The 21,530-nt window shown below is 25.6% G+C and overlaps 1 protein-coding gene across 1 annotated transcript; it reads left to right on the top strand.

Moving 5' to 3' along the window:
* Window positions 1–3,920: 3,920 nt before the first annotated feature.
* Window positions 3,921–5,177, top strand: LOC129613566 (uncharacterized). The gene is made up of 5 exons (XM_055527686.1): window positions 3,921–4,143; window positions 4,329–4,388; window positions 4,468–4,617; window positions 4,679–4,838; window positions 4,899–5,177. Exons 1-5 carry the CDS (start codon window positions 4,102–4,104, stop codon window positions 5,093–5,095), a joined length of 609 nt encoding a protein of 202 aa, XP_055383661.1. The 5' UTR covers window positions 3,921–4,101; the 3' UTR covers window positions 5,096–5,177.
* The last annotated feature ends 16,353 nt before the right edge of the window (window positions 5,178–21,530 follow it).

A 21,530-nucleotide genomic window follows, 5' to 3' on the forward strand; every position in this document is an offset into this window, starting at 1 on the left:
TTTTGTTAGCATGTTTACTCTTCATATTATTTGTTTATACAATTTAATTGTATTTGTTCTTTTGATATTACCGCTGTGCCATCTCATTTAAAAATAGTATTGTAAAAGTAGAGTTCCCTTAAATATTATGAAAGAGATTCTATTACCTAAGCAAGTTAACATTCTTAGTATGATTAATAAAGCATCGTCTCGAACAAGATCTCGAATTATGAATGGAATTTGAATATTACATATTTTTAAAATATTTGTCAGTTATGACTATATAACTGTGATACAAGCTATTTTTATTATCACAATATCGAACTGTTGTATGTTGTTATATTAACATAGACTGTTATCAAATTCTAAGCACATAAAATATGTAAAAATGTCTCATAGTAATGCGGGATCAAATTTTTAATTTTAATGTAGTAAATTCCATTGTTATAATGCATTTTTATTGCTAATTAAATTGTTCTACGTATAACAAACTATGTTGCGACATTTTATTATATTTGTTATTCAAGTGATGAAAATTGTTAAGAATGTTAAAATTCCCATAAAGGTGGTTATGTATATTTTATTTAAATGCGCTTATTGATGCACTTGTTACAAGTTTTTTTTTCCAAATAATCGGGCTCTATTATTCAATATGGCGACAATTTTAATCAATACACATATTGAAAATTGTTTATGCACTTAGTTTGATTTGATTAAAATTTCATACAAGTTTGTTGTGTTCTGTTGAAATTTCTTTTCTCTTGAAATTTCTCTTAATTTTCAAGGTTCAATTCTTAAAATCTATACGAACAAATCTGAGTTCTGCTTTAACAACAATTACTTGAAATACAAAATAAGATTTTGTACTCCATAATATTACTTGAGTCCTTAAGTGTTACTATTGTATTTAATCAAATAGAATTCTTGAGGCTTTGAATCGCTTAATCCTTTAAATTTTTTAATCTCTTAAATATTCTCAGTATATTATCAAATACATCCAGTAAAATGCATCAATACACATATGTAGCACCAGTTATCTACAAATAATGTACATAAGGTTAAACAATGCTTTTAATAAAATTTAATTCATTCTAATTATGTTAGGCAATTTAAAATTATTTCAAATAAAATTGATTTTCACTAAAACATTATTACATACATAGAATTTTAATTAACTTTTCTCCACAATCTCCCTCTGTGTCTTATATTACTGAGATGTTTTTCAATTTTAATTGAAAATTCAAATACTTTTTACTTATTAAATTATATTTTACCACCTCCTTTCGAAAATTGTGTTTATTTAGTCAAAACAGCTTGCGTTTCACATTCGACTCTATTTTTGTTAATGTAATATAAAACTCAAAGTGAGATTGAGAGACGCTTATTAAATATTTGATTTCACCCCATCTATATTTTTGTTTTTGAGCTACAAAATAGTGTGATATTAAATCATCAAAATATCAGGTTGTCAAAACACCATTATTAATTAACTATTGAATTTAAATTGCACATACAGAGGATATTTTTCCCTTTTTAAAAATTCAAAAATTAATTATTAAAACCCCAATAGCGAAATAGAAACTAAAAAAATCCAATAAAGGAAGCATATATTATTTTGTATTCTAATGATTCCTTGTTCGGATGTGATTTTCCAGATGTTTACGCTGTGATTCTACGCACGTGATATTATTTTAGAAATCATTGGTACTGAAAAATGAAATGAGGTTCTGCAAAAACCAAATATACTCGTATGTATAGTTAATTTTATCGTCTTCAACATGTAAGGGTGACAGTTTGTAGCTTTGTTCAATACACTCTGTCAATTGAAAATTAACTTAAAAATAACCACTTAAAATTTGTAATTTGAAATAAATTGCTAAAAATAATATTATTATAATAATTTTTTGTTCAACTAGACTAGATAGTAACAAAATTAAAAAAAAAAAAAAAAAATTAGAAAAGAGAAAGAATAACTAACTAAAATATTGAAAAATCTTTTCTTCCTTAAAATTAGTTTCGCCTCGGGGGGCTTTTCATATTTTCATTTATCTCATGTACAAGAATTGAAATTTTCGAGTATTTTCACAAAAAAAGGTTTATATTCAATTTTGTACTATGGAAAATTTTTTTTTGAAATATTCTTGTTTTTGAAACATATTTTATAATATGTTGATAAATTTTCTACAGATTTTGGTTTAATATGTTTTCAGTGCAACGTAAAAAATGTCTTTAAGAGTCATCATATGTGTAATATGCTATAGTTTATGAATACATATGGATATACAATAATTATATATATACATATAAATCACAAAGTAATTTGAGATCTCAATTTTAAGTTACTTTTAGGTCACTTAAATATTGTTATGGTACTTTACTTTAAAACTTAAGAAAATAGCAAATAAATTTTTGTTGTATACACAGAATGTATGTGCATTCTCTAAAAAGAACAAAGAATTTTAAATATGTTCTGATGATTTTTTTTCCTTATAATATACAACCGCTGTGACAGTATTGAAGTTGATGATAATGTTTTAAACGATAATATGAAACTTGGTTTCCAACCAATTTCTTATGAAGGATGCACTTTTCATATAGTACTTTTAAAATTGAAATGAATTGAAAAAAATCATAAGATATACACAAGTACTTTGTATGTTGATGTGATATAAATTGATACTGCTGTTTTTAAAATGGAACCAATCTATTTCCTATATAAATAACTTAATAATAGAAAACTTTTACATTATCTTAAATGAATTTTATTAATGATAAATGCATATTAAATTACTTCAACTAGTTTATACAAAAATAATTAGGACTGTGACTGCCTAGTTTTATATTGGTTTTTTAAGTAAGACTCGGTCATGCGCTTACCCGCTTGAATTACACTTATAATATGTCACCCTCACCTAATTTGCATTTTCACTCATCTTGAATGACTCTTAAATTCTCAGAAATTTACTTCAAAAAGGAATACTAATTTTTAATTAATTTTAGAGGAACTGCAAATAATAATGTTCAACGAATAAACGGAAACAAAGAAAATGGAATTTTTGCTTCAGCACAAATTTATCAATGTTTTAGTAACTTATATTTGCATCGTAAATTTATAATTACTCTCTTTTTAAATTCAGTAAAACCGAATTTTCATTAATTAAATAATAAAATTTTTTTTTCTCAACACAAAGCCGTATATACCTTATTAATGTAAAACCTTTACATGTAAGAAGAAAAGTTTTCATATTGTGCTTTAAACATTATATAAGAATTATAAAAAAAATAAAATGTGCAAGATGCAGATCAATGATGCAATATGAATTGCATTTCAAAAATGAAATTTCGATTATAAATAAAAATAAAAAAACTGATGTGAACAGCATATGACCAAATGTTATTCTATGTTATTCGAATAATAAACCAGGGAAAAAACCTACACGAAAAACCAGAAATTATAGAAGTCCTTTAGAAGAGTTTCGGATGTTGCATAGGTATACGCATTTTAAACTGAAACAAAAACTGTTAAACAATTCGCCCAAAATTGAGGCAACTGGATATAGAGGCTCAGACAGGTCGACAGGTATTTTGGCAAAAATAATTATTTTGAATTCTTTCATTACTTGCGCGAAATTTGAAACTTAAATTTAATGTTATCACAATACTTTCCTTTTTCTATTCACTGCGTTTAGTAAAAAGTGAACCGGTTTTAATTACGTGTTTAAATTAAGATTTTCGATAACCATCCAGTGTAACACATTTTCATTATTGTATGTAACTAATAAGTGTAAATAATATGTCTGTTTATGCATATGCAAGTACAAAATAACTTTATGTATTTATTTATAGGTATACAATTTTCGAGGAAACTTAATTACTTAATCCATATACAATATTATTATCTTTCATATTCTTTGCAAAATTAAGTAGTAGTGGAGTGTTACTTAACATTTTTGAAATTTCAATATGTGAAAAAGTTTCCTTTAACAGTTTGAAATCAAATTTAAAAGTATCGAAACAGCCGGTTGTATCAGATAAAATTAAAACGCTTCACGGATAAAAACTTGCAAAAAATTCTGCAAAAATTAAAAAAATAAAAGAGAAGAAGTTTTACCGAATATTAAAATGAAAAAATTTTGTTGGTTTGTTGTTTTTATTAGTTTAGTGGTAAGTTACGATTAAAAAAATGGCAATCCTATGTGATTTAAACTGAGTGTGCTCATACCATAATTATGATTTATTTTTTGCCATTAGTTTAGAATGCTTTAAATGACTGATTGAATTTAAAATAATTGATATTAGATGAGTTATAAACTTTTGAAATTAAAATTTAAATATTATTATCTTTACAGATATCTGTTGCTAGTGAATGGAATGAAGATTGTGAAAATCCTCCAGACTTAAATCAATATGTAATTCTTTAACTTTAACTAATCAATTACGAACATAATTTTCAAATTTAATTTTAATTTATTGTTATTCTTTCAAAAGGATGGTTATTGCTGTCATGAAGACAAATTCATTGGTATGGAAGATATTGACAATACGGAAATAATTAAAGAATGTGCTGAAAAATTTGGTCTTACAGTTAATAATAGAAACGATGTTATATTAACATCGGAAACATTAGAAGCAAATCTTGTATGTTAACTAATATAAATTATTATTTTGTGAACTTTGTTAATTTTCTTTTTTGCAATAGTGCTTTTCAGAATGTGTTTTTGAAGCTAATAATTACACTGAAAATGGAACTTTAAATTTAGATTTGATGAAAATTGATGCTAGGACTTATAATCATACAGAAAACTTAAATAAATTAGAAAATATATTCATAAATGCTATTGATTTATGTGGAATAAAAGGTAAATAAGATCAATATTATTGAAAATCTACTTATGTTAAATAAGCATTTATCATTGTAGCGGAAGAAAAAGTTACCGAATTAAAGAAATTACCAAATGCTGAAATATATTTTAAAACAAATTGTTCCCCAACACCATTAATATTTAATGAATGTCTTGCGAAAGAATATTATAAAAATTGTCCGGAGGAATATTGGTCAAAAGATATTGAAGATTGTAAAGATGCAAGAGCATATACCATTAAATGTCTAGTATAAAATTTTAAGTTAAAATTTCTATTGTATTTCATTTTTGAAATTATTTTTAATTTAGTTGTTTTTTTTTGTATTAAAGCTGTTGATTTATGCATATTTTGTTTTGTTAAAATAAGGAGCTTTCTAACTGATTTTAATTGATGGATTCAAAGTTTTTAAACAGTTTAAATAACCTGCATATCTTTAAAAAAAATTACTATGTACATACAAACATAAGTCTCAATTCTTAAGTGAAATCTTAAAACTATAACTACATATTATTTAAGTTAAATCTGCACTTACCTCGCAGTCCGAGTTTCTCATATTCAGGGGCAATAATCTTCAAATTAACTATGGACTTTGTCATCTTTATATGGTACAAATTCCTATTTATATTATTTTAAACCCATTATATTATTGCACTGTTCTTTTCTGTTTTAACTCATTGTTCTAGTTTTAAGACCATGAATTTTGTATAATATGAATTTCCTTGTCAAGTGCCCTACAATTGTAATACTTTCATAAATGTATAAATGCATTCATACATGTATGTATGTATATACATAGATTTAAAATGATTTTATAATACTTAATATGTACATATGTATCTGTAAAATTGTTTTAATAAAATTAGGTTACCTGATTTTTATTTAAGCAATTGTTCTTTTTCTTTATCGAATGCCATTACATTTGAATAAATATACAGTTATGAATGAAATAGACCTATGTATGTAGAAAATGCAATTCTCCAACTGTAAAATTGAATCAGGAGTCCTTTAGTGTATAGTATATGCATACATACATATATATGTATTATATTCCTTATATATTCCAATAAAAACTCAATAAAGTATGATTTATTTGAGGTTTTATATTTCTTTTCCTGTTTTTTTACAATATTTCCTTTCTCCATGTATCACAATTATTCAGATAAGCAAATTAAGTTAAAAAAAAAAAAATCCTATAAGCTTATACCAACAGAGCACTCACTCACTTAAGAAATAAGTTCAAATATGAAATTCAAAATTTTTGACATTAATAACTCATTTGGCAGTCAAATGATACAGCGCCACTTTCGAATAAAACTAAAATTGTACCACCTAGCAGGCTTTTAAAATAATAAAAATAAGATAAGTCTTTAAATGTTTCAACATACAATTAAGAGATGTCATCCCTATATTAATCAAGATCGTTTAATGTTTATCGTAATTTTAGTCGTATGAATATTAAATTAATTCCAATAAATTTTTAATTCCAAATTACATTAATTCCAATAATTAATTTAAAAGTTCTAGTTTCGAAATACAAGACCGTTTCTATCAGAATCTTGTCGTCTATGTTTTATCGCTTTTACCAATTCTACTGTTTTTGTTTATTTAGCAAGAGTATATATTATTCGAATTTATGTTATTCAATAAACGCATATAAAACATAAAAAATGGAATCATTTGCAAATTTGTTGACATACATATTTTGAAATATTTATTGAAGTCCACTACCTAACAATATTCTCATTCAGATTCTCTTATTTTAATACACACTTGAAGTGGAGTTGCTTGTGTTTTCTTTTGATTTCAAATGTAAGTAATACTATGTATGGAATTATATAGAATAACTTTAACTACCTTACAGATTACTGTAGAACAATAAAAGCTTTATCTTTTTATGTAAGGTATTAAAAGAAAAAAAAAACAAAAGATTGGAATAGAGATTTATGTTCAATGCTTGAAAGCATTATTCATATAAAATTTTAAGACAAAAAAGGATCATAATGAAAGAAATTAAAATATATACATGTTTTTAGTTAAAGTACATATAGAAAACCTGGCAGTATAAGAATACAGAAATTGATGCTACATTTAAATAAATTTATATATGTTAAATGTTTTTTGTAGGTTTATAAATTATAAAATAATGTTTTTATGCTCTATATAATAAAACAATATCCTTTTTTTTTGTTATAAATAAATTTAACAAAATGAATATTATTCCATTTTTAAGGATTATAAATCAAGACTTTTTTTTCTCTTCATCAAAATAATAATATGTCACATATTTTTTCAATTTATGCCTACATACAAGGCATATTCAGTTGATGTGAATTGGAGGAGAAAATCAGAGAAAATGGTACATGTACTCTATGGTAAAATAAAATAAAAATAAAAGAAAAATGACCTTAACATACAAAATTATATAATTGAGTAGAAAATATAATGAAAAATTTAATTTTCCTAGAGAAAATTGCCTAAACTTTAATTTAATTATACAAAAAAATTCTCTTTACGTATTTTTATTTCAATTTTATAAAATTTAATTGTTTATAAAGAATGTCCCATTTGTGCAAAATAATATTGTTTATTTTATATTTAACCCATTATTCAATGACATTAAAATACCACAATATAATATAAATAATTTATTATTAAAATTGTTTTTCGATTATATTAATTTTACGCAACTATATTAAATTTAACTGGGCCTTAAATTAGAGCCTTTAAATTAGAGAAATACTATTGTTATCAGATAAATAATTAAAATTGATTTATCATTTTACGACACTAAGCGAGCGTGTTAACAAAGAAAATCATTATATGACTATTACAAATCCTATAGCATGCATTTACATTCATTAAATTTAGTTCAATATCGTTTTGAAAAGCTGCAAACGATGCAGGAACATAATTTGTAGGCGTTAAATCGATATTTTTTTTTAAATGGAGATTGAGGAAGAACCAATTCGGTGTGGCCTATCACAGGCGGGAATTTTTTTGCAAAAAATGTACTTAACAAACGCATGGGAGCAAATTAGACAATGGCATGCCGTATATCGCTGGCGTTCAATTAGCACTAAATATGACAAAACAAGTTGTGCAAATTGTAGTTTTTAAAACAAAGCTTCTCAAAAGATAATTAAAAAGTCTGAAACTGAAATTAATTACTAATCAAAAGTTCAAAATTTTAATTTTTTTGGTTAACGGTTGAGTAACTTAGAAACGTTTTTGCAGTTATCAGTTTCTCCAAATCGTAGATTCGCCATTCGAATTGACATTTAATATAAATTTAATTGACGCCTGTAACAAATCATTTGTGAAATGTCAAAAACAATTTCAAAAAAATAATCACACTAAAATAAGTATTTCTTACATTATCTTAAAAAAAAATTTTTAAGAACTTGTTTCACAGTTCTTTTTCGCGTTACAATTCATATTACATTTATGTAAATCTCAATACCATAGTAATTAGTCATATATGTTAAGAAAGCACAACAACGACGTGTGTATGATTTTAAAAAATAACTCCTATAATTACATTAAAGATATTGGTGAATCATAGAGAATTTTATTAATACATTTAATGGCAGATATATTGGCAGACATATAAGCGAAAATATTAACCTGGTAACGAATTAAAATAATATACTTATGTACGTATGCATGTGTAAATCAGAAAACTTATTCTCAAAATCCAAGTAAACGAAAATTAACAATAACAAAAATAAATAGGTTTCACATAAAAACAAAATACAATAATTTTAGCGTCAACAGCAAGAAATGAGAGATAGCTCGACGAATACTTAATAAGCTGTCAAAATATTCCCGGAGACTTCATAAAAGAATAAATCAAGAAACACCAAAATGCTTGTACTATATCGTCATCAACGTTACTGTGCGATATTATAAAAATTAAATTATAATCGGTCCTATTGCTGTTTTTCATTATTTATTTGTTTTTGGCATACGATACGGCATATCGGAATTTGGTCCTATTGTTGTATTTCCTTATTCATTTTTGTTTTAGGTATACGATACTGCATACCGTAATTTTACCGAGCCGCATTATTCATTTATTGCTATTCTTAATATGATTAACGTTTGCATTAAAGGTAAACAAGTAGATATTTGTTTTTAAGATTGAAAACGCAAGCCCGAATTTGGTGTTGTTATTACGCACGACAGTGTTTTTGCAAAATATGTACTTTATGAACGCATGACAGGTAACTTGACAATCGCACAACGTATATCGCGTCGCGTTGAGTTAGTACTAAATTTAAAAATACAAGTTATATTGTAGTTTTTTATAACATAGGTAGCAGATAATTCGTTTTTTCCAGTTAAATACTCTATGTTTTTTTTTTAAATACTATGTGAAATACAGTTCCCACTACTGTACCTATTCAATAACAATTTTGTTTTTTAATATTTTAAAAGCAAGAATTATTGAGATTTCAACTATTTTACCAAATTCAAACTTAATTCTACTGATCATTTATGCTTTAAAAATCAACTTATGAAAAGGAATATAAGTAACTACAGAAATAAAAAGTGATAACAGAAAATTCACTTCTGAAGAATGTTCCCATCACCAAACAACCATCATACAAGAATACAGATATAATTCTATATACATAATTGAATACATACGTATACATACGTAGGTTCACATTGAAATTCATACAAAATGTGAATAAATAAATAATAAAGACGACGCCAATAAAGGTAAGACAACAAAAAATGATTTAAGAAGCTTAGAGACTGAGAGTCCACCATCGAAACAACAGTTACTTTCAGACAAAAATGGAATGATAAATGTCAAAAAAATTTCACATTATTTTCTCCGACATTTTCAAGTAATTTCAATGACATTGGTACACATAACATTATACGACACAATACTAAAACAAAATATTTACTAACGTTTTTTGTAATAACACTAAAAAAAATTTTTGAAATCGTGTTTTCAAAACATACTTGCTTGTATATAACGCATATAATAAATGGGATAAGTGTATGCACAATAATAAAACTACTGATATAGAAAGTTTATAAAGAAAATTTGAGAACAGTGGAAAGAACATCTTCTTTTACTGTATAAATTCCAAAAATTTTTTTTTGTAAATTGATGAAGAAATTGAATTGGACATTAAATTTTACGATCGCTAGTGAAAATTATGTAAAAAATTTTTATAAAATTTGCAAAGAATTGTAATAAGACCTTGAAATATTGATGTATGTAAAATTTGTGTGTGTGTTGAATGCAAGCATTGTTATTGAACAAAATTTATGACTCTTTTACGGTTGTTATTTTTAAAGTTTGAATATACATACATACATAAATGTATGTTCATACCTTAATTTGAAAACTTATTTGAATGACAATAAAAAACAAAATAAAAAAGAAACAAAAATACTAACATATAGTGAAAATGCGACGTATTCATTTAGAATTGCTAAGAATTTGTATCACAATATTCTCTCAGCAGTTCTATTGACAGTTGATGTTTGTTCGAGAAAATCGAGTTTCGGTTCACCTATGTAAATGACATTTTTAATACGTGACAACGGGTCTTAAACTAAAAATATTTTACATTTGAAAATTAAAGCTATATATGTATCTGGGCTGTATAGAAGTTTGGATAAATTTCCGACTGTTTCCAAAGCGTTATCTTCCGGTTATAAATTGAGTAAATCAAATACGTGAAGCTATATATATTTTTATACATAACTTGACTAGCTATATTTTTTGACATAACTTGACTCGTTTTAATTAATTAAACCAAATTTGGTCTTATATCGAATTTCGTAGGAAGAATAAATTTACTTCATGTGCAGACGCATTTAAGCATATATGGGAATGATGAAATAAATATCTGTGGTAAAAATATACAAGATTTATCAAAGTTGATCTTTTTTGTGGCTCATGAAACGCCGAAAAGCGAGGCAGAAAATTCTCTTATAGTACAAATATTGGGACTGAAAACTTTTCACCCAGAAGACCTTAAATTTCGAATATTTGAGTTACTATCCTATTTGTTACTACCCTATCTATCCTAGAGTTACTATCCTATTCAAATATTTGAGTTACTATATGACTGCACCGTTTATGTTCATTTCGATTCGAGGAGCAGAAGACGGCATTGTTCTCGTGGCTCGTAATCCTAAAAGCGTAAAGTTTACATAAAACATGCTCAATTGAATTCTTAAGATTAACAAATCATTCTGCTTTATAATTAACTAAAAAAATTGCTTTTACGTTCGCGCACTGTTGTGGAAATGCGCACGTTATGTAAGTATTTTGTTTAATATATGTATAATTTTGAAAAGTGCATTTATTTTATACCAGTAGCAAATAATTTAATATTAATTTGAACTTTTGTATACATATTTGTTTTTTTTTTAATTTGTCTTTATTTATATTCAAAATGCCATTATTCCGAATTGCATATGCAAAAAAAAAAAACAATTTTCTACCTGCTTTATTCAATTTATAAAAATAACACACATTACATTTTTGTTCCTCCAGGTTTTAAGAGTGTTCATTCAACATTATAGGATGATCACGTAGAATATGTCAACTGTTTTTCTTCTTAACAAGTGTCATAGTCGTCGTTTTTCTTTGTTATTGTTCTGTTACCATATTGTTGTCACTGCTCGTCGTCAGTATTTCACATAGCGCATAATATTCATTCAATCGCATGTTTAACATTTTCATAAAGTGAAAATATTTCTTATCTGAACGTGAAAATCTTAAATGTTTCTTGTTTTTTTATTTAATTTTCTTCTATAATTACGTACATACATAGTACATATTTTAACATAAGCATAAACATACATTTATACTATATATGTGTGTATATTAAATGAATAAATGTTTCGGTTGCCTCATTCTTGTGATTTTAAAGGTTTGTCAACGTCCAGGTTTTAAGTGATTCCGTGTAAATATAAAAATGTAATACAGATGAATAAATAAAATTCTTTGATAAAATATATAAAAAGATGTGAGTAAATTTTGCATCGAAAAGAAATTATTTCGAAACAAAACTGTTCTGGGAAAATTTATTATATTTCTATTTTTAAATGAGATTAGAACCAAATACATACATTCATATATAGGTAAGTATGTACATATGAATTTTTGCTTTGATTTTAAATGCAATTTAATTGAAAAAATTTAATTCTAAATTTTCATATTTGAACTTTTTAGGTAATTCAATGCGGTGTTATGGTTATTGTGATGTAAAGAAATGAATTTTTAAATTGCACTAATAGATTAATGAGGTCTATTTGCAAATTAATGCAAGTTTGTATTTTCCATAGTATAATCATTACAATTTCAAAATAAAAAAGGGTTTCAAAATTTTGTTGAAAATTGAAAATCCAAGACGAATTATAAGTAGCTAAAATAACTAATTTATGAACAGATGCTGAAATTGATAAATAACGAATAACCCATTCGATTAACTCTCATTGTGCAACCTTAATAAAAATTGAAAGCAAAATATGGAAAAATTACGCTAGCAGTACAATTATATGTTTCACATGTACATCTATCATGATGTTGAGAATTATTTTTTGAGCATTTCAATTGGACATGAAAATTTTTTCATCAAAATGATGAGGAAATCTGATAATCAGAATGCCACATCTAATATATAATTCTCCAATACATAGGTGAATTTCAAATATTACATAATTAAAATAAATTTCCTTTTTATAGTTTTTAATCTAGGAAATTAATTAATAGAATTACCCTCGGTCATCAAAACATTAATTTAAATAAAACCTTTAATTTATAACATATTTGTAGACACAAATAGTCATTTAATACAACATTCATTATTCTTCTATATAACAATATTCAAATTTCTCGTAGATTAAAGAAAATTTTCAACTTATTACAAAATAGTATTGTATAATATTATGTTCTTGTTGTCTGACATCCTAAAAGTTGAAGTAGAAAACATTTTAATTATAAAAGAAAATTCCAATGAAAAACTTTTAAAAATTTAAATTAATGCGTTCTTGTATATAGCTGATTTTCATATGGGAAAGAAGAAGAACAAATAAGCTTTTAGTGAAAATGACATTAAGCATACATAGTATAAGAATAAAAACTTAAAATTTTTCCAAAAAAAAATCTATTCATCGAAGCGATTATTTTACTTTGAATATCACAAACATTGTCTATACACACATGTACGCCATGTTATAAGGAAAGAAGAGCTGCATATCACATTAATGTTGAAATATTTATTAATTTGTTAGTATTAAAGTGTCAAATGAATGCATTCTTTAACTATTGCTCATTTCCGGAAAAAATATTTTTATTTTTATATAAAACAATCACAATAAATTATTACGTATTAAGATGAAGAATTATGTTATATAATTTTTATTTAACATTTTTAAATAAGAATTTTTAGTTTATGAGAAAAAGTTTTGACATCATTCTGTTAAATAAACTTTAATAAAATATTTCTTATTATAAATAACGTGATTTTTAGTCGCGACAAAATGAAAAGTTCTACTTATTTCTTGTCGGACACAAGGTTTAATAAATTTCTGAAATAATGCTTCAATGGATGAGAGGTACGTAGGTACCAACCAAAATATTTTGCTGTCGGAAGAGAAATACACACAATCATTATAAAGTTATTTAGGTATATTCCGTTGTTGGGTAATTGTAATCACTCATCTTGACAGATGCACATAATTTTCTGTCACAATATAATATTTAATTTACCATGTAATTGAAATTGTACATTTCACTTTGCAATCGCGCAAACTTAATCGGCAGTTATTTACTCGGCCTCCAACTTGTAAATAAAATTTCCCATTACAAGCAGAGTTTGTATGTGCTATCATTTGGTTTGAAAATAAATAAGATGTATAGTTATAGTTTTGCGGCGAGTGATAGTGAAATAAGTTAAATATTGAAACTTCTCATACTGACGAGCGTCTGCCTAAATACGTAGTTACTCTAATGCTTACTTGAAATTGATTTTTTACAACAATACAATTTTAATTGCTGATTAAATTAGATTGATATTTGATCTCCATTTGAGTCTGCATTCTAAAACTGAAAATTCTCAACCGTTATTGTTTATTGTTTAAAATTCTACTTATTTAGGAAAATACTCTCATTTCGTGTTTACTGGTTTATCATAATCTAACACTAATCTAAATCACATTTAAAAAAAATTAAAATTATTATTTTGTTTATTGAGCACAAAATTGTATTTTTTCGCTTTAATTTTTCAACTTTAATTTCTTAAATGGGAATTTTGTACAAGGACATCTCTGATAAAATAAAATACACTAATAATAAAATAAATTTCCATCAAAATATCGTAAAAATTTGCTTACTGAACCATCAGAGGATATTTTTATGGTGTTAATAATATCATTTTGCAATAAATAAATAAAATTACAGAAAAGAAAAGTAAGACAACAACAAATATTTTGTTATAAAATAACTGTATACATCTTAAATTATATTTTTTTATTTCCAAATTGGAGCCGGTAACAAAAAATAACAAAGCAAAAGAAAAATGACTATGTCATTCTTAAATTTTGAATGAGAGAAAGACAACGGTTTGAAAATTGGGTGGAATGATTTTGGGGCTTTTTGTTTTATGATATGAAAATTATATGATTTAAGTAGCGCAAGAACGTTTTGATTTTAGATTCATGAATATTTAAAAATGTTTTACGTCTTTTTTCAAAGCTGAAATACGATTATAATGGTGAAAATATAATGGAGAAGAGTGAAGTTCAATCGGGAATATTTTAGGATCTTATACAAATTATTTTAAGAGACACATTTGATTTAAATTGTGCTTTTAATTTAAAAATAAAATTGAAGATAAATAATTGAGAGAGCCTCAATTCCGAAAACTAATTATGAATTAATATACGTATTTCTTTAACAGGAACGATACTCTCCCAGTACAAATTTTGTTTTTTTAAATATGTTAGGTGGCGTTGCTCTAGTGTAAATTAATTTATAATAACGCTGATAACAGCTACAATTGTTAAAAACTGAGAATACTAATATAATCGTCTAACAGTAAAATTAATAAATAAATACAGATTTATACACAAGTACATATGTACATATGCCTATGTTATTTTCAAAATACCATTTACAAACATTCAATTGCATACCTGAAGGCGATCCAACGAATGACATTGCTATTTCATACAGAAAAGAATTTCTTTTTACAATTTTGATGAAAAATTGTCTTGAACGGAAAACCAAATTTTATACTATTTTCATATGGAATTTTCGTGAAGTAAGAAAAGTGAGAAGCATTCAAAGAAATAAAATAAATCCCATTAATAACAAAAACAATAATAAAACAGAAAATTATGACGCTAGAGGGCGAACAAAATCGTTAACTGTGTCATGGTAATAAATATTTTGATATTGCTTTTGTTACAGTTATTTTTATAACGGAAAATATTTATATAATTGAAGTTTTATTTTTTTTTTCTTAGCTTGTTTCACTCACAATTTATATAGGATATAAATTTTTAAGAAATTATCTTTTTTGGCAATAAAAATTCAAAAGGAATAAAATTCACACATATGCAAACAAACATATTCTATATACAATTGTAAATTTATTTCTGTTTTTTGTCAATAATTTTAATAAAACAAAAAGAAAACACGTACGCCCCCATATTGTGCGTTTGAGTATAAATAAAGTCCAATTACAGAATGTACAATCCAGGTGCAGTCTTTTTAAAGTCTTTGTTTATTGCATTATACATCATTCCTCAAAAATCGAAAATGATCAAGATAAAATAATTTGCATTGTACAAATCGATAATTTAAAATTTATTAAAATTTAAACAAATTGGTTGTTGCACTTTAAAAACTGAATTTTAAAAGTATGCCAAACGTATTTTGGTTGGGTGCATTTCAACATGTATATTAATTTTGTCGTTTATAAGATTTCTACACCATATTGAATGGATGAAATCATAATTTTTATAGATTTTTAATTTTTTGAGTTTTTTGCGTCAATTATTTTCGGTGAAGTAGTGCATACATCGTGCGTTACAAGTTTAAATTTTGTGCGTTACAAGTGTTTAAATTTAAAAGTTTTATGGCAGGCTAGTCAACTGCCTAGTTAAACACAATGACTTTATGACACTGAAACATAACTCTATAATGTAATGTAGCACTCTTACATTCCATCTAGCGGTGAACATTGGCAAGTGTAAATGGATTTTTTCTTAAAGCGTTTTTTACTTCTTATTTAAAACTCAAAAATGAAAAACTATAAACAACTACTATGAAAAATCAAATGGAATTTTTAGTAAGCCTATGGTAGATTGAAAGTCTAGAATATCCAGAAGGTCGCATCCAGATAAAAATAATATCTCGTTCTTCTAACAAAATCTAATAAATCGTGATATAATATTTTTCTATAGCAGTGATTAATTAATTTTTAACTACGTTCGTTGGAGTCCAACTTAAGCTCAACCCTTATATTGATTATAGCTATGAACCAATTACGGACTATGCAATGAACACCAACATGTGAGAATACGCGGCTTTTGAAAAATAATAACTTCTTCATTATTCTGCACATCAAGAATTTCAGCAAAATTCCAAAAAATCTTAGCAAAATGATAAAATTCCCAACCACACTATAATGTCAGTAAAACTGCAGTAAACTTGTATAAAATGAGTGTCTTGAGTATCCCAAATCCTTAAGTTATGCTAAATTTTTTATTAATCCAATATAATATGCATGAAATTTTTAAATTTATAAAAATAATAACATGAAATCATTTTCTTTGATTAAATTTATTACACAGAAGTTGAACATCATTAAAAATATTCAATTTATTTCTAGAAATTTTCATTTTTTTTTGAACCACACAAAATATTCAAATTTCCAAAATTCTTATAAATTGATTCCATTTTACTATACGTTGTTAGTATATGAAGTCATTGAACTGAATATCTCAACAACTGCATTTACTAAAATTACGTGCATACATACCTATATAAAAGGAATATAAAATTATAATCTGCTTTTTTTTCCAAAATAAAGTAAAGCACCAAAATGATTATTTCGTATAGAATTGCTATATATCTAGAGATTTAAAGACGCGGTATCGAGTTAAATATTGAATATTGAATTTTTCTTTTTTTAATATACAAATCATTTCTAAAAGAATATTTTCGCATATTTTGTGTTCCATATATGAAAAGAAACACACAAAAGAATGAAAATGGAATAACAAAGAGTTTATGTTGCAACTCTATTTTCATTGTAAAATGAGCATGAAAACTTTCAACACCCTTCAAAAGCGTAATCTTTACAGAAAATCAATTCGTCAATACACACAATTCAACAATAAAAAACACAGTCTAAATAATAATGTAAAATAGTGAATATGAAACGCGCGAATAATGGTAAGATATTGTTCTTGAATTGAGGATTCCCGTTTCCTTTCCGTTCTTCTTAAGTTTTATTGTTACAATTTTATGCTATTGTATGTTGCGTTTGTTCTTCGTCATCTCCATATGAGCATCACATTTATTCAAGTTTTGTAAACATAGGTACATGTATGATAAAAATGATTTCAAAAGAATATGGTGTTCTCCTTATTGTCTTCCATGTTTGGTAACTGAATGTTATAGTTAAACAAAAATAAATTGAATAAAATTTCCAACAATAAATAAAAATTGGATAAAAATACAAAAGCGATTTTAAATAAATATTTTTTTCGTTTTTGCAAAAACAAAGACTGAATACAAAATCTAAACATACCTACTCGTATTTACATTTTTTGTTATTTTTAAAACTTTGAACAATTTTACATACGGTTTAACATGCTCTAAAACCAAACAAATAATGCAAAAAAGTAAAACAGAAAATGGATTTAGATTTAAAGAACACGTGTGTTTCAAAAATTTCATGTAAACGTAAAAATTTTTATTTCACAAACAGTATAAAAAAATAACGATAGCAAACAAATTAACATTTTGAAAAAAAAACAAAAAAGAGAAAAAGAGAGAGAGAAAAACATTTTCATATTGTCGAAAAGTTATTAAATTTCACGCCGTATTTTAATTAATATGTGATCCAAAGTAGCAAAAAAGGGATTTCGATGAATTTTAGGTTGACTTGCAGACAGGAAAACATTAAAGTTTAATAACGCATATTACCAGTTCATGGGAGCTAACCATATTTCGGTTTTTGAATATGTCAAAATTTATAGTGTGGATACTTCCTAGTATATTCCACCTATACGGAAGACTGCAATCATGTGAAGTCGTTCGTTTTATCTTATTCAAAAAATTTTCCTCTGACTAGAAAATCACTTTCTCTGACTGTGTGAATCTGACTTCTTTTTGCGTAGATTGTGTCGAAATGATCAAAAGACTACAGAGGTACAAGGGGTTTGATCGGTGCTTCTCAGTATTGAAAATATTCAGGTCCTTGAAGCATATATTCCTGGAGTCATAATATAGATTAAATTCGTGAAATCATAACATAGATTGTGTCGAAATGATCAGAAGACTACCATACATAATTTAACTAACAGTCTGCCATGATCAACGGGAGGTAGAGGTGGTTTGATCGGTGCATTCTTAGTATTAGGTAGCTCATATCTGGTTTCTTGAAGGATTTGAAAGGATGGAATACACAAAAGCTAACGGGAGGTTGTTCTCGAAGGGGAAATTTTCTTTGAAGTATTAACTGAAATACCGCAAATTCCACAAAAATCTTGTTGGGATTAAGATTTTTTATCAGACTTCTTTGCATTTTACATGGTCCATTTTACAAGAAAAAAATATTAATAATTTATGTATAATGGTGTTTTCTTTCTAGAATATATGAATAATTTTTTTCTTTTTCATTTATCGTATTTAACATGACAGAATGCAAATTTATCTATGAATGTATGTATGAGTATTTGCATTATATTATGCTTATCTTGACATTCATGTTAAAGTTTATGTACATACATAAAGTTTTTCTTTTGCAATATCTATTTCAGGTCCATAAAGAATTTATTTACCTAGTTGTTTTACATTTTTTGCATTATGTTCAATTATTTCTAACTGTATTTTTTATTTGTATGAATATGTGTCTGATATGTTCTAATATTTTATAAATTTTTTTACCAATCATATATGGGTCGATACATATTAATCATTATTACTCTGAAAATTCACAAATGAATCATTAATTTTTGAGTCAGAGGTAATAATTTGGTATAGAATTCTTCGAAATAGAAGACAATAGTGTCACTATTGTCTAGGAAGCAAAAGATAATAATTAGATAAGTTAAAAATTGACTGTTTAAGAAATGTCTATAAATAGCCCTTGTTAGAAACTAAATGTCATTGCCAGAAATTGAATGTCATTGCAGGCAAAATACAAAAATAATTAATTACTAATTTTTAAAAACACACCCGTCTAGTTAAAACAGAAAGCCAATCTAAACTTACATAAAAAATACCTATAATATATTACCAAACAAAACAATTTCAAAAGGACTAAGTGATATTTTTCACGCGTCGGTTTTTCTCTTTCTACACAACATTTTTTAAATTTATTTTCGTCTTCTATAACAAATTTGTCTGATATTTTCTTTTTCATTTTCATTCAATTAATGGATTTTCTATTGATCTTCTGTTATAATTGTATTAGAATAAACTGAAGATAGACGACTATGGATTCGAAATGAAAAATTTTTTGATTAGGATTGCTTCGTTTCTCCCACTGTTTCTTACTATTATTAACTTTGTTTAAGACACAATCTTTTCAAAGTAATTTTTTATATGAAATTGATTCTCTTCTCAAATGAAAAAAAAATAGATTTATTTCGCTTTATTTAAATTAATGAGAAAAAATTACATTTAGAAAATGAATTTTTTCCTTTTTGAAACAGTAAACAATAAACTAAGGAAACAGTAATAAATGACTTAAAAATTGCTTTCTTTAACAATGGAAATTTAATTTATTTGTTTAGCTTAATTTTTTGGTGGAATCAAGGATTGATTCTCCTTAACAACAACTCTAAATTAAGTACAATTTAAACATAAGAAATAAAGAAAGACAGTAGCGTTACCACTTTTTAATAATTTTTTTCAAATAATGGCGCCTGATCATCGACCATGAGCATATTTTTATCAAATCAAAAGAATAATCTAGTTTTTATCAAAAAAAAAAATTGTCCAATTAAACAAATTTTAAATGTTATAATTGGAGGCAGATAACAGTGTCACAATTTTTATTAAATTTTTAAATGATGGCGCCCGATCTTGAACCATGAACATATTTTTATCGAAGAAATGTTCGAACTAAACACATTTTGAATGTGATAATTAGAGGTGGTTCTGAGCGCCAAAACTTTTTATTAATTTTTACAAATGATGGCGCCCGATCTTGTACAATTAGCATATTTTTATCAAATAAGAAATAAATTATAGAATTAAATTTCTTAGTAATTTGATTTTACTCATTGGAATTAGATGTCAACACCAAAACTTTTATATACGTCTTTGCAAATGATGGCACCCGATCTTAAACTACAAACACTTTTGCACCAAATCCGGAAGAAAACTGGTTTTTAGAAATTTCTCAGCTGCGAATAAAAGTTTGCTCTCTTATCAAAACTTTTCACTTATATCAGAATTTTGCACTAATAATATTAATTCCATGAAAAAATATTATTAAATTATTTAAAATTCAAATTCTTTAAAAAAAAAAAGTTATTTAAAGAGTGCATTTTAGTATCAACTAATTTAATTTGCATCAGAAAAATTCACAATAATTATTTTCAATATAGAACAGACGACAACGTCGTAGTCTCTTTATTTAAGTGCTAAAAATCAAATAGATTTCCAGTTAGATTATAAACTCCATTAAATGCAGTGTTTGTCGTGCTTATACTTATTCAATTTTTCAAAAATTAATTTTCATTGAATTTAATTGACAGGTATGTATACAGGGTTTTTAATTCCCTATTCCGTTTTGTGTTTTAATTTCTCTCTTTTTTTTTCTCTTTTTAAAATACATTAATCCTTTTGGTGTCCTTTATTTTTTCCATTTTATTTTATTTTTTCTAAATAAATTTAATTGTCCTGAATAAAAAAAAATGTTTTTTCTCTTTTATTGTTCTTTAATTTATCTCTTTATTTTTTTTTTCCGCTTGTGTTCCTAATATTTAAACGTACATGTAGGTACATATATAAAGTGTTTCATTTGACAAGTGTTGCAGTATTATTATATATGTTGGTATAAATATAAAATATTGGTGTAAAGAAAATTACAAGTGCAGAAAAAAATTAAACTAAAAGTATTGGTAATGAAGTTTTGTGTAATGGAAAGTCAAATGAGAGACTGAAGTCACTCTCCGGAATATTCTTACATAAATAACGATTGCCAGATGCTTTTATGCCACAGAAATATATGGGCTTTATTCATTGGAATAGATCGATTAAAATTAAAACCTTTAAAATTTTCGCACTCATACTATATTGACCAATTTCCTCTTCTATCATAATTTCCATTTATCGTTCACCGGTCGTTTTCTCATATTTATCGGATTTTCATTCACAATCTTCGGCTTAATTGTTCTTAAATTCAGAAAAAAAATGTTTCAATTTCGACCCTCAAATTTCGCGTCTCACATCATATTCCGAT

The sequence above is a fragment of the Condylostylus longicornis genome, unplaced genomic scaffold, assembly GCF_029603195.1.
Source record: "Condylostylus longicornis isolate FDR11 unplaced genomic scaffold, ASM2960319v2 ptg000084l, whole genome shotgun sequence".
Lineage (NCBI taxonomy): Eukaryota > Metazoa > Arthropoda > Insecta > Diptera > Dolichopodidae > Condylostylus > Condylostylus longicornis.

Excerpts from the sequence above, each read along its gene's own strand:
- LOC129613566 (XM_055527686.1), top strand. The coding sequence starts at position 4,102 with ATGAAAAAATTTTGTTGGTTTGTTGTTTTTATTAGTTTAGTG. Across the intron at positions 4,389-4,467 it reads CTCCAGACTTAAATCAATAT|GATGGTTATTGCTGTCATGA; the intron begins GTAATTCTTTAA and ends TTCTTTCAAAAG. Across the intron at positions 4,618-4,678 it reads AAACATTAGAAGCAAATCTT|TGCTTTTCAGAATGTGTTTT; the intron begins GTATGTTAACTA and ends TTTTTGCAATAG.